Here is a 15,006-nt window from a genome sequence, read left to right as displayed (position 1 = left end):
ACTACAAGTGTAACCTCTTTCTTACCTTCTTCTCCGATTTCCGTTGTTTCCTGATGGCCTTGTTATCTGAGTAGACACAATTTGACAGTGGACAGTTCCCATGAGTAACATAAGGCACAAGGGTCCGAGTACTTCACTTACATTCACAATAGGCATCATAAAATATAACACGAGTGCTATAACTGAAAAGAAGAGGTTTCAAAATGTAAAACATAAAGGCTCATCTTTATATCCATTCCTAGCAACTGCGCAAACTATTGTTACAAAAAATCTATCGATTTAAAAAGTACGAGGTAAAAGCACCTAATTTTCTACCGTGCAACCCACCTGCACATCAGTTGAGTGAAAACTTGAAGCCTTAGGTCACAGAGCAAGAGAAGACTAACGTGTTTGAAGATTTGCCTTCCTGGCAATATAACAATCTAGATATTTCAAAAGGCTCTCCACCACAGCTAGATGCTGCATGATACATGCTCTGAAGTGTCGTTCTGCTCAGAGGAACAATATTTTCCAAGGCCCACACCTGTACTGGTAGCAATTAGCAAAGCTGGGATTTGAACCCGGGCAACTGGGCTCTAGAGTCCTTACTCTTAACTACTATGCTATCGTGCCTCTTCACATATGCATACGAACTGTCCAAAGAAATCAATGGTGAAAGAAACAGAAAAACATGAAAGATTATATCCAAAAAAGACCCAGATACCATTTCATAGATGACTTCAACATAAAGATAATTGTTGTGATATACAAACTATTCCTATGTGGAGACAAAGCTAGCAAAGTCATTTCATGCCCTAACACCCTATCACCCAAATATATCAATGATGGCACCAAATCAATAAACTACAGACCTTGCTGGCTTGTGAATGTGGGTATAAACTTACTACTGAAAAGCAGGCACCGTGAATGAAGGGGTTTTTGTCTATTTGGCTCACTGCTATAGCTAGATCAGTAAGTTGCACATAATGGATACTTATTATTTGTTAAATGAGTAACTAAAATACTATCACCATAAATTTGAATAATTCACCAAGACCATGCAGGGTTTATGCTGGAAAGAAAAATCTATCTCAGAGCCTTGATAGAACTATAAATGTATAGACATGGTAGGCACTTACATATTTGCTAACTGAAACGATTTAATCTAATAATTTAATAACATGTAATTTGGGTCACATATATACAAAATATCTCAATTGACAATCATGTAAAAGGCCTTTGTCCCTGATTCCTGGGAAGTAACCTGTAAATCCTTGGAATTTCTCAAGTGATGGAAGTTATTCACAGTGGGCTCCTTGGACCAAACCTGATAGTTTATGCCAATGAGGTGACTACAGATGGGGGTAGCCATACCAGGGAAACCAACCGTGTGATTAGGGTGTTGAGGCTTTGAGCTACAGTGTATCAGCTTGACCTCTAGGGGAGAGTGGGGAGGAGGGCTGAAGACTGAGTTGACTACATGGCCAATGACTCAATTGGTTATGCCTATATAATAAACCCTCAGTAAAAGTTCTGGATACCGAAGCTTGGGTGAGCATCCCTGACTGGCAATAGTCTGTTACTATTGCTGCCCATCATGGCAGAAAGGGTACCATGTCCCTGAAGATGATGAAAACTTCCTGTTTGGAATTCTTCCAAACGATGCATCTCTTCTAATTCATGTAATATAACTTTTAGTATAATAAAACTGTATTTGTAAGTATAGTACTTTCCTGAATTCTGGGAGTCATTCTGGTGAATTATCAAAGTTACCAGTAGGGGACCTTCAAAACTGTAGCCAGTGGGTCAGAGTAACGGTAGCCCTGGGGACTCCCAAAGTAAGGCTGGTGTCTGAAGTGAAGGGAGTCTTATGAAGGACTGTATCTTTAACCTGTGAGTTTGTCCAACTCCTATAGTCAAAAGGCATTCCATAAAAATCAACATTTGTTCCTGATTTAGAATTAATCTTAAATGCCAATCTCTTCTAAAATACCAGGAATATGAAAACATGTCCCTAATGTACTAAAGAGGAAATCAACACACATCATACTAAGGAAGACACTCTGAATCAGGGACAAAAGGATGACCATTCTTACTGTTATTACTTAATGCTGCTCTGAAAATGTTGACTGATTCAATAATAGTAAATGAAATGTATGAAAAAGGAGGAGACCAGATTTTCACTATTTACCAACAACATGGTTGCATAATTAGAAAATGTGAGCGAAGCACTGAAAAACTATTGAAATTAATGAGGATTTAACAAAGTGGTGGGTTATAACAATTTTAAACATAAACTAATAGTTTTCAAATGTCACAGCACTAACCAGTTGAAATTTATAAAACAAAGTGTCATATCTGCAGGAGCAACAACAAAAATAAAAACAAATATTTTACTTTAATGTGGAAGCACTGAAGTGTCCACTGACAGATGAATATATAAACAAAATACGGGACATACATATAATGGATTCTTATTCACCATTAAAAAGGAAGGAAGTGCACATGCTATGTGTGGATGAACCTTAAAAACATTAGACTAAGTGCAATAGGCCAGGCTCAAAAGGACAGACAGGGCATGGTTCCACTTACATGAGGTATATCTAGAGTAGTCAAATTCACAGAGAAAGAAAACAGAATGGTTGTCAGGGGCCTGAGCTTGGGGGGGAATTGGGGAATGGGGCAATTACTGTTTTATAGGTACAGAGTTTCAGTTTGGAAAGATGAAAAAAGTTCTGGAGATGGATGGTACTAGTGATGGTTGCATAGCAATGTAAGTGGACTTGATGCCACCGACTGTATACTTAAGAACGGTGAAGATGGTAAATTACGTGTTATGTATATTTCACCACAATAAAAAAATTTGAGTTTAACTTTTAGAAGATCTAAACAGACCTCATAAGAAATAAAAATCCTACAAAGCTTTACTGAGAAATAAAACAGAAGACTTGATTAAAAAGTGAGATATATCAATTTTCTTCCCATTACCCCCAAATATTTCTACATCTTCATGGGAAGGGGAGATTACAGTCTAATTCCAAATTACTTCTTTGTTTCGATTAGGATAAAATAATTCTAAATTATTTTGAAAAAAATAAGCAAGTTCAAACACCTAAGAAAATACTGGAAAAGCAGAATACTAGATGAATGCTTCTGCTCAATGCTATTACATATTCAACAACTATAGTAATTAGAGAAATGTGGCACAGATATGAGAACAACAAGACAAATCGATGGTGCAGAATATGTATTTAGAGATAGACCATGATGTGTACGAAAATTTAATATATATAATTTAATATATCTCAACAAGAGAGAAATTCTTCAATAGCGAACACATGGAAAAACATTTAACGTCACCTTTACAAGCTACCAAAAAAATGCAGACTAAATGAGCAAAACACAATGTTTTGTATATCCAAGTAGGTAACAATCTTTAAAATTATAATAATTCTGGTCAGACTGTGGTAAAACAAGCATTCTCATCCACTACTTTCCAAAAGAAGTGTGCCACTAGCAATTTCATTTTATGTACTAAAAGCCTTAAAATGTTTATATTCTTTGATCTCTTAATTCTGTTTCAGAGAATAAATTCTAAAGAATATAAAATATGGAAAATTTTGTTGATGATGGCATTATTAATAGGAAAAAAAACCCAGGAACAATCTAAATGCTTACAATATGGAAACAGTTATATAAATTATGGTACTTTTATATAATGGAATATTGAGTAGCTATAAAAAGTATTTATGGTAAATCCATATGAGAGAATCACAGACATGAAAATGATCATCTTAAATGATGGTGTATCCATATGATGGAATACTATGCAGCCATTAAAATGACAGCTATTTCATTACAATTAAAAAAAACTAAAAATTCGGTTTCTTATTCACACTATCCACATTACAAGTCTTCAACAGCCAATAGGACTGGGTAGTGCAGACACAGAACATTTCTATCTTCAGTAGAAATTCTATTAAACAGCATTGTTACAACTTTAGAAAATTAAACTTATAGATTTGTAAATTCATATGTTTATTTTTCCCTGCATAATTTAAACAACTCAAAAAAAAAAACCAGACACGGATAAAAGAGAACAAAAATCACCCCAAATCCTTCTACCCTAACCCAACCTTCACCTACTCTGTTCTAATTCATGTCTTTTTGTTCGGGTATAACCAGAGTGCATATGAGGTTACATGCACAATACTTTACAAAGTATTCCTGGTAGGCAGTGGCCATAAAGTGGTAAAGAGAATGTGCTGGGCTCCTGTACATAGTGAGAAGAGAAAAGCCAACATCACATAGTTGTGTAATACAGAAATTAAAATAGATTCCTGGGGAATGGTAGGACTATTTAAAAAGTATAGATAGGGATGGCCTCTCAGGGAAAGTTCCATCTGAGCTCAGATCCTAAAGATGAGAAAAAAGATAGCCATGTGAAAAGCCTTAAGATTGTTTCCAACAGAAGGAAGAACTCTGCTCGAAGCACAGAAAAAGGCCATGATACCTCCAGCGAGCAAGGAGGAGTGCTGTAAGACACCTCTGAGAGGCCAGAAAGAACCAGATCATGGAGCACCCTGCAGGCTGTGGTGAGGAGTCTGGATTTCACTCCAAGGCCAATAAGAAGTCTCTCAAGGTTTTCAGCAGGAAGAAGACATGATACGGATTCTACTGTAAAAGATTTATCTAACTGCTGTGAAAAGAATGATTGGTACGAAGGAGGCTCAGAGTAGACGTTATTCCAGTGGTCTAGGCAAAGCGATGCTGGTGTGGTGGACCATGATGGGGAAAAAAAAAATCCAGAGTTCCATGTTCGATATGATAGGTTCAAGATACCTTTTAAATCTCTATACATCAATGCCTGAAAGCAGGCAGTTAGATTTGCAAGTCTGAAATTCAGCAGAGATCTGGCCTGAAGATACAAATTTGAGAATCAAGTTTATCAGCTATATTTAAACAATGGGGTTTGATGAGAGTACCTAGAGAAGAGAATCCAGGACCCAACCTTGAGGTAATCCAATATTCAAAAGTCACACAGAAGAAAAGACTGAAAAGGCCTGGCCAGTGATACAGGTAGAAAGAAATTCAAGAAAGACGAGTTAGACAATTGTGTTTGCTCTCTGCGAGCAAATATATCTAAGATGATCTCCAAATGGTGTATATCCCTTCATTTCTTTGCACTTTAAACTCTCAAATGAAAGGGTAAATATAAGAACAGTAAAGTCTGCATTATCTAATAGCAAAAGCAGCAAAAAGAAACTGTCATAATTTATTCCACCCCTCTAATTACCTTGCATGAGGTAAAGCAGTAGCAGCCAAACAAAGATTCTTAAAGAGGTAACCTGAATCCACCAATTGCTGAACAATGGAAAAAATACAACTCGAACAAGCCCCTTCCGAGTCAGAGATGTCCATGGAATTTCAGGTTTGGCTTTGGCAAATGTTGAGCCTTTAAATATACAATAAGACAAAACATCAAACATTTACATACACTATACTAATGCCTACTTGTAACACTGTATTAAAAACAGCTGAGAGCAAAAATCACCACATAACCTGTTCAGTTAAAAAGAATTCTCTTAGATGTTCATTAAATATAATAACTTCTTCCCTCAATCCCTGGGACAGGAGCTCAAAATAAGCCAAGCTGACTTGAACGTTATACAATGTATTTTTCTCAATTACACAACAGCAGTTTCCAAGTGCATCCCTCTTTCACCCTAATGTGATTTATGTAGCCACAAAGAACCAAAGCAGAGGGGGAAAAAATCCCAAGGCCTGAATGATGAGAGAAGAATATTCCTTTGGGAAATTAAAGTACACTGTCATATAGGGAAGATATCTAAAAAAGAATCTCTAGCACAACTACGAAATAATCTAATAAAATACATAAGAAACAAACCAACTTCGGAACTCACCTCTGATTAAGTCAACGTCAATCAAGTCTGGTTTTATGTGACCCATCTTTTTTGGTTTGTTTTTGAAGCCCTAGGATAAAACAAAACCAAAACAGAGATAAGGGTAAAAAGCCCTTTTAAATACAAAAAGTAAAATTATTTCTTTTTTTCTATATTTGACTCCCTTTTACTGGGGACACTTTAATCCTAATGTTCCTTAAAATAACTTATCATAATGTTTTAGTTTGTAGTTTACCAAGTAACGCACGAATATACTTTTATCACTTTTTTAAATGATCCAACAATGCCAAAGGGTCAGGAAGTACAAAATAATAGTTCCTTCATCCCCTCTCCTCTCCTCCTGGTTTCAGTCATTAAAAACAAATAACTTTCGTCTTTTTTTTTTTTTTCTCTTAAGTAGGCTCCACATGCAGCATGGAGCCCAGCATAGGGCTTAAACTCACAATCCTGAGACCAAGACCTGAGCTGAGATCAAGAGTCAGGTGCTTAACTGACTGAGCCACCTAGATGCCCCTACTTCTGTACTTCTAAATAATATGTTAATACTGCCATTTTTTAATTTATTGATTTTGGACATAATCCACTGACTCCTAATACAGCATATGAGAATTTAGTTCTCTTACACAACTAATCCCCACATTCTAACTTCCACCCAAAAAACATATATCCTTACAATAGTTATATTAATTTTTTTTTTAAAGATTTTATTTATTTGACAGAGAGACAGCCAACGAGAGAGGGAACACAAGCAGGGGGAGTAGGAGAGGAAGAAGGAGGCTCCCAGCAAAGCAGGGAGCCCGATGTGGGGCTTGATCCCAGGACCCGGGATCACGCCCTGAGCCAAAGGCAGAAGCTCAACGACTGAGCCACCCAGGCGCCCCTAGTTATATTAATTTTTGATAAATCAGTAATTAGTAGTGATCACTATGAAATATTGTTTCCTGTAAACCATATTTTATATTCTCCTATTTTACTCTATGGAGTCAGCTAAAACATTTATCATTTTCCAAATACTCAAATGCCAGAAAACTAATCAAAATCTTTTTTTTCTTAAAAAATTCCTGGAAATGCCCTTTGCAGAAACTTTTTTTTTTTTAATGATTTTTTATTATATTATGTTAGTCACCATTCAGTACATCCCCGGTTTCCGATATAAGGCTCGATGATTCATTAGTTGTGTATAACACCCAGTGCACCATGCAATACGTGCCCTCCTTACTACCCATCACCGGTCTATCCCATTCCCCCACCCCCCTCCCCTCTGAGGTCCTCAGTTTGTTTCTCATAGTCCATAGTCTCTCATGTTTCATTCCCCCCTTCTGATTACCCCTCCTTTCTTTATCCCTTTCTTCCCCTACCGATCATCCTAGTTCTTATGTTCCATAGATGAGAGAAATCATATGATAGTTGTCTTTCTCTGCTTGACTTATTTCACTTAGCATTATCTCCTCCAGTGCCGTCCATGTTGTAGCAAATGTTGAGAACCCATTCTTTCTGATAGCTGAGTAATATTCCATTGTATATATGGACCACAACTTCTTAATCCAGTCATCTGTTGAAGGGCATCTCGGCTCCTTCCACGATTTAGCTATTGTGGACATTGCTGCTATGAACATTGGGGTTTGCAGAAACTTCTATCTTCCTGCTGCAATCAGACTGGTTGTTCTCAGGGCCTGCTGCACAGCTAGCTATAATGCAGGACTTCTCACTATCACTCTGACAACTCCCTTCACCTCTGTGGTCAATCTCTAGCTCCTACATCCCATGTCTTTCTGAAGTACATCCTTCAGGAGCTTCCTGAGGAAGGGGTCACACAAGATAACTTTTTTTTTTTAATAATAATTTTTTATTATGTTATGTTAGTCACCATACAGTATATCCTTAGTTTTTGATGTAGTGTTCCATGATTCATTATTTGTGACAAGATAAGTTTTTTAAGCCTCGCATGTCTGAAAATAAATTCATTTTACCCTTATACCTAATAAAAGGTTACACTAGAGTGTAGAATTCTAAGCTGTTAATAATTTTCCTTCAGGAATTAAGACACTGTTCTACTGCTTTCTAGTTTCCAATGTTGCCGTTGCAAACTCTAGTGCCTTTCTGATTCCTGATCCTTTGGGTGTGAATCGTTCCTTTCCTCTGAATCTTCACTTTATTCGTGATGTTCAGAAATTTCATGATATGCCTTGATATGAGTCTTTACATCTATTGTGCTGAGAATCCCTTCTATATGGCTTTAGGGAAGTTTTCTTATAATTTATTTTTATATTTCTTCCCTTCTCAGACTTAACTTTGTCTCTTATTTTCTACCTCTTTTGCCTTTTTGTTCTGCTTTCTGGAAATTTCCTCAAATTCTTCTATTAAATTTTTCATTTTGACTCTCAGTTCATTTCCTTTTGTTCTCTTTTTATTTTGAAGGATTTCTTCAAATACCTAGTAATCACTGGCTTTCTTTTTATATTAGAATGAAGCACTGAAAACCTGATGGACTCAATATTCTACTTCAAGGTATATATCCAAAACAAATGTGTATGTATTTCACTAAATAATGTGTATAAAATGTTCATAGAAGAATAATTTCTAAGAACTGTGAATTGGAAACTACCCAGCAACAACAATTGGATATTGCCCATCAACAGCAGAATGCATAAATAATTGTGGTGTTGTATTGAATAAACTACAATTACACAACATGAATCTGACAAACATAATACTGAACAAAAAAAAATTAGACACAAATGTGTATGTATTGTATTATTTCATTTATATAAAGTTGAAAAAGGCAAAATTAATCTATAGCACTAGTAGTTGGGATACTGGTCTACCTCTGTTGGTAGCAGTGACTGGAAGAGTATGGAAAGGAAGCTTCTGTGGTACTGCTAATTATTTATCTCTTGATCTTAATGCTGGTTACACGGTTATATTCAGTTTGAGAAAATTCCTCAACCTGTACATTTAAATTTTGTTATATATGCATGTGTAAGCATATCCATATTTACTGAACATGTTTTACTTCAATAGAAAGTCTTTATTTTTTTTTAAACTGGGTATGTTCACTTTTTTAATATTTTTTATTACGTTAGTTACCATACAGTACATCCCTAGTTTTTGATGTAAAGTTCCATGATTCATTACAATAGAAAGTCTTTAAAACTTATTGGGAGCTCTATGTATATTAGCATAGGTTACAGACTTGGGATTTCACTACAGAGTAATCAACAAGCTTGAGGAAATCACCAAATGTCTATATCTGGAGGCATTTTTTCTAGGGTCATTCAAGGCTCTTCAAAGAATTTTCCAGTAATTCTCCTTGGTTGAAGGTTAGGAAGGCTAAAGATTTCTGTGGTGGAAGTTCTGAGATTAAACCAAGGGGCTCATAATTCTGCTTTTAGAATCATGATTCTTGTCTGCCCTTCAGTGTCCACAGACCCTTCTCCAATGAATTTTCTCAGAAGAAATATCACCAGTCTCCTTCATAAGGGCATTGTTTCCTGTCTTTAAGGGATTGACGAGAAGACAGAAGGTCCAATCTCCCTGTATACAAAGTTCATTCAATATCCCATTTAATCGGGATGCCATCCCGATCAAAATACCAATGACATTTTTCAAAGAACTGGAACAAACAGCCCTTAAATTGTGTGGAACCAGAAAAAGCCCCGAATCGCCAAGGAATTGCTGAAAAGGAAAAACAAAGCTGGGAGCATCACGTTGCCGGATTTTAAACTATACTGCAAAGCTGTGATCACAAAGACAGCATGGTACTGGCACAAAAACAGACACATAGACCAATGGAACAGAATAGAGAACCCAGAAATGGACCCTTGGCTCTTTGGGCAACTAATCTTTGACAAAGCAGGAAAAAACATCCAGTGGAAAAAAGATAGTCTCTTCAATAAATGGTGCTGGGAAAATTGGACAGCTACATGCAAAAGAATGAAACTTGACCACTCTCTCACACCATACACAAAGATAAACTCCAAATGGATGAAAGACCTCAATGTGAGACAGGAATCCATCAAAATCCTAGAGAAGAACATAGGCTGCAACCTCTCTGACATTGGCCACAGCAACTTTTTCATGACACATCTCCAAAGGCAAGAGAAACAAAAGAAAAAATGAACTTGTGGGGACTTCATCAAGATAAAAAGCTTCTGCACAGCCAAGGAAACAGTCAAAAAAACTAAGAGGCAGCCCATGGGATGGGAGAAGATATTTGCAAATGACACTACAGATAAAAGACTGATATCCAAGATCTACAAAGAACTTCTCAAACTCAATACACGGGAAACAAATAATCAAATCAAAAAATGGGCAGAAGATATGAACAGACACTTTTCCAATGAAGACATACAAATGGCTAACAGACACATGAAAAAATGCTCAAAATCATTAACCATCAGGGAAATTCAAATCAAAACCACATTGAGATACCACCTTATCCCAGTTAGAAAGGCAAAAATTGACAAGGCAGGAAACAACAAATGTTGGAGAGGATGTGGAGAAAGGGGATCCCTCTTACATTGTTGGTGGGAATCCAAGTTGGTACAGCCACTTGGGAAAACAGTGTGGAGGTCCCTTAAAAAGTTAAAAATTGAGCTACCCTATAATCCAGCAATTGCACTACTGGGTATTTACCCCAAAGATACAGATGTAGTGAAGAGAAGAGCCATATGCACCCCAATGTTCATAGCAGCATTGTCCACAATAGCTAAATTGTGAAAGGAGCCAAGATGTCCTTCAACAGATGACTGGATTAAGAAGATGTGGTCCATATATACAATGGAATATTACTCAGCCATCAAAAAGAACAATTTCACAACATTTGCAGCAACATGGACGGGACTGGAGGAGATAATGCTAAGTGAAATAAGTCAAGCAGAGAAAGACAATTATCATATGGTTTCACTCATTTATGGAACATAAGAAGTAGGAAGATCGGTAGGAGAAGAAAGGGAAGAAGGAAGGGGGGGTAAACAGAAGGGGGAATGAACCATGAGAGACTATGGATTCTGGGAAACAAACTGAGGGCTTTAGAGGGGAGGGAGGTGGGGGATTGGGATAGGCCGGTGACGGGTATTAAGGAGGGCACATATTGCATGGTGCACTGGGTGTTATACGCAAGTAATGAATCATGGAACTTTACATCAAAAACTAGGGGTGTATTGTATGGTGACTAATATAACATAATAAAAAATTATTATAAAAAAATACCCCATTTAACTGCCTCACATGAAACCTGGTGCATTCAAGTCCTAAGCCTCTCTGGGGAGCTCTGCAGGGCAACTGGCACTTTCCCCTGTTCTCCTAACACTCTGTTCCATTCATTTTTCATCTTCCAAATATGTGCTGATTCCTTATCTACTAAGATCTTCCTCCTCAATCTTTTTCCTTGACTTTGTGGATGTATTCATTTTATACGACCCCTTTACGGATTCCCTTCATATAATTTAGTGGTAACTCAAAGTGGTAACTCATAAATGTGTGTGGCCAATCTACCACATTTAACCAAAAATCGAGTCATAAATTTTTTTCCCAGTGCATGAAGAATGAATCCTTTCAGGGCCTTTGTCTTCTACCACCACAAATTAAAAGTAAGCTTGTGAATTATCTCTTGTGTTTCAAACTCCTGGTTTGCCTGAAAGTTTTGTTTCAGTGCTATTAATAAATAAAACTTTTAAAAGATGAATTTTAATTTTACACTCAACAAGTGAAAATGCTAATCAAGGTTTAAAAATTAGGTATTTAAACATTTAAATTAAAGTAAAAATTAAAGGTTACAGCTGTTTGCTTTTTCCCTAGTTTAGACATTGAGCCAGTATTGATCTTTAGTTCTGTTTAACTAAATAGATTTGGCCAATTTCTCTTAAATGGATCCTATATTTCTATCCAATTTAACTACAAACTATAGATTTTACAGAAGAATGTTCTAAAACCCTAAATGTAATAAAATTAAATCTAAGGAGGAATCAAAACTTGAAAGTTAGACATTTAAGAAAAAAAATCCTTTGAAAAACATGTACACTAATTTTTGAAATATGCATAATATCCATGGGAATAACAATGATCTTGGCTACATAAAAAAATCAGAAATCAAAATTTTAAAAGTAAAAATATCACTGTATTATTTTCTAACAGACAAAGACCTTGTAGACCTTTATTTCCTTCAGACAAGTACCCAGAAAGATATAGCTGGATCAAATCATAGTTCTATGTTTAATTTTTTGAAAAGCCTCCGTACTGTTTTCCATAATGGTTATACCAGTTTACATTCCCACCAATGGTATATGAAAGTTCTCTTTTCTCTACATCCTCATATCTTTTGACTTTCTAATAAGAGTCATCCTGACAGGTGAGAGGTGATATCTCACTGTGGTTTTGATTTACATTTTCCTGATTATTAGTGATGTTAAACACCTTTTTCATATACCCCTTGGGTATATCTTCTTTGGAAAAGTGTCCCTTCAGGTCCTTTGTCCATTTTTAATTGGATTACTTGTTTTTAACTGTTGAGTTGTAGGAGTTCCGTATATATTGAATGTAAACCCCTTATCAGATATATGGTTTACAAATATTTTTTCCCATTCCATAGGTTGCCTTTTCATTATTGCTTCCTTTGCTATGCAAAACACTTTTTAGTTTGATGTAGTCTCACTTGTTAATTTTTGCTTTTGTTGTCTGTGTTTAGTCAAATTCAAAAAACTCATGGCCAAGGAGCCCCTGGTTTCTTCTAGGACAATTTCTGGTCTTACATTTAAGACTTTTCTTTTTTTAAGATTTTATTTATTTATTTGACAGAGAGAGAGAGACAGACAGTGAGAGAGGGAACACAGGCAGGGGGAGTGGGAGAGGAAGAAACAAGCTCCCAGCGGAGGAGCCTGATGTGGGGCTTGATCTCAGAACTCTGGGATCACGCCCTGTGCCGAAGGCAGACGCTTAACGACTGAGCCACCCAGGCGCCCCTTACATTCAAGACTTTAATCCATCTTGAGTTGATTTTTATGTGTGGTGTAAAAAAAAGGTCCAATATCATTCTTCTGCATGACGATATTTATCCAGTTTTCCCAACGTTACTTATTAAAGAAACTCTTTTTTTCCACCACGTATTTTTGGCACCTTTGCCAAAGATTAATTGACTGTGAAAGCGTGGGTTAATTTCTGGGGTCTCCATTTTGTCCCATTCGTCTATGTGTCTTTTATGCCAATATCACACTGTTTTGATTACTATAGCTTTGTAATATAATTTGAAATCAAAAGTGTGATGCCTCCAGTTTGCTCTTCTTGTTCAAGGCTGCTTTAGCTATTTGGAGTTGTTTGTAGTTCCATATAAATCTTAGGACTGTTTTTTCTGCATCTGTGAAAAATGCCATTGGAATTTTGATAGATTGCTTTTAATCTGTAGATCACTTTGGGTAGTATGGACATTTTAACAATATTGCTTCTTCCAATCAATGAACAAAAAACATTTTTCCATTTTTTTATGTCTTCTTCAATTTCTTTCATCAATGTTTCATAGTTTTCACTGTATAGATCTTTCACCTTTGTGGTTAAATTTATTCCTAAATATTTTTTTTTTGATGCTATTGTAAATGGAATTGTTTTCTTAATTTCTTTTTCAATAGTTCATTGTTAATGTATAAAAATTTTCATTTTCAGTTGTCTCAAAATATTTTTTATTTCTTCTTTGACCTATAGTTGTTCAAGAGTATGCTGCTTAATTTCCACATATCTGTGAATTTTCCAGTTTTCCTTCTGTTACTGACTTCTAGTTTACCATTGTGGTCAAAAAAGGTACTGAAATAAATTCAGTTTTCTTAAATTTGTTAAGGCTTGTTTTATGACCTAACAAATGATCTATCCTGGAGATGCTTCCATGGGTGTTTGAAAAGAATGTGTATTCTGCTGTTTTGGACAGAATGTTTTTTATATGTCTGTTAGTTCTATATGGTCTAAAGCATAGTTCAAGTCCAATGTTTCTTTACGGATTTTCTGTCTGGATGATCTACCCATTGTTGAAAGTGGAGTACTGAAGCTCCCAATGATTACTGTAACATTGTCTACTTTTCCCTTTAGGTCTGTTTATATTTGCTTTATATATTTGGGTACGCCTACATTAGGTGCGTAAATATTTACAAATGGTATATTCTCATTGTTTTCTTTCTTGTTCTGATAGTTTGTTTTTAGTATAGAGAAATGCAACAGATTTTTATATACTGATTTTGTATCCTGCGACTTTACTAAATTTATTTATTATCAATTGTTTTTAGTGGAGTCTTTGGGGTTTCCTAAATATTATCATGCCATCAGCAAAATATAACAGTTTTACTTCTTCCTTTCTGATTTGAATGCCTTTCATTTCTTCTTCTTGCCTAATTGTTCTGGCTAGGACTTCCAATACTATGTTGAGTAAGAATGGAAAAATGGACATCCTGTCTTGTCCCTGATCTTAGAGGAAAAGCTTTCAGCTCTTCATCACTGAGTATAATGTTAGCTGTGGACTGTGAGATCTCACCTTTTGCAATAACATGGATGGACCTTGAGAACATTCTGCTAAGTGAAATAAGTCATACAGAAAAAGACAAATAACATATGATTTATCTTATATGTGGAATCTTAAAAAAAATTAAAAACCCCAAACTAACAAAGCAAGCTTATAGATAAACAAAAGAGATTGGTGGTTGCAAGAGCTGGAGGTGGGAGAAGTGGGTGAACTGGGTTTTTCTATTAGTTTAAATAAATTGAATAAAAATTAAAAGTAATAATAATAAGGAAACATTGGCCTCAAAAAACACATTAGATCAGATGGACTTAACAGATATACACAGATCATTCCATCCACAAGCAACAGAATACACATTCTTTCTCAAGTGCACATAATAAATTCTCCAGGATAGATCATATTAGGCCACAAAACAAGTCTTAATAAATTTAAGAAGAATGAAATTATATCAAGCATTTATATCTGAACACAATGGTATGAAATAGAAATCAATTACCCCCCCAAAAAAAGAGAAAATTCACGAACATGTGGAGATTAAACCACATACTACTAAATAACCAATGAGTCAAAGAAGAAGTCAAAAGAGGAATTGCAAAATTTGAGAAC

At 35.8% G+C, this 15,006-nt stretch overlaps 1 protein-coding gene across 7 annotated transcripts in view; it reads right to left on the bottom strand.

Annotated features, from left to right (window-relative positions):
* PHTF1 (putative homeodomain transcription factor 1) overlaps positions 1–15,006 on the bottom strand; it is a 69,631-nt gene that overhangs the window by 39,312 nt on the left and 15,313 nt on the right. For all 7 annotated transcript variants that reach the window (XR_570261.2, XR_570263.2, XR_570262.2 and 4 more), the window contains exons 4-6: positions 5,904–5,973; positions 5,276–5,434; positions 26–182 (exon numbers count right to left, since the gene is read on the bottom strand). Coding sequence is in view for 3 of the 7 variants with exons in the window: in XM_008697761.2 (XP_008695983.1) it covers positions 26–182; positions 5,276–5,434; positions 5,904–5,973 (386 nt within the window). In the remaining 4 variants the exon portion in view is untranslated. The remainder of the gene's footprint in view (positions 1–25; positions 183–5,275; positions 5,435–5,903; positions 5,974–15,006) is intronic.

The sequence above is a fragment of the Ursus maritimus genome, unplaced genomic scaffold, assembly GCF_017311325.1.
Source record: "Ursus maritimus isolate PB19 unplaced genomic scaffold, ASM1731132v1 scaffold_12, whole genome shotgun sequence".
In the NCBI taxonomy this organism is placed as follows: Eukaryota; Metazoa; Chordata; class Mammalia; order Carnivora; family Ursidae; genus Ursus; species Ursus maritimus.
The sequence above is the reverse complement of the archived record's forward strand: the minus strand, read 5'-3'. Positions and strand labels throughout refer to the sequence as shown.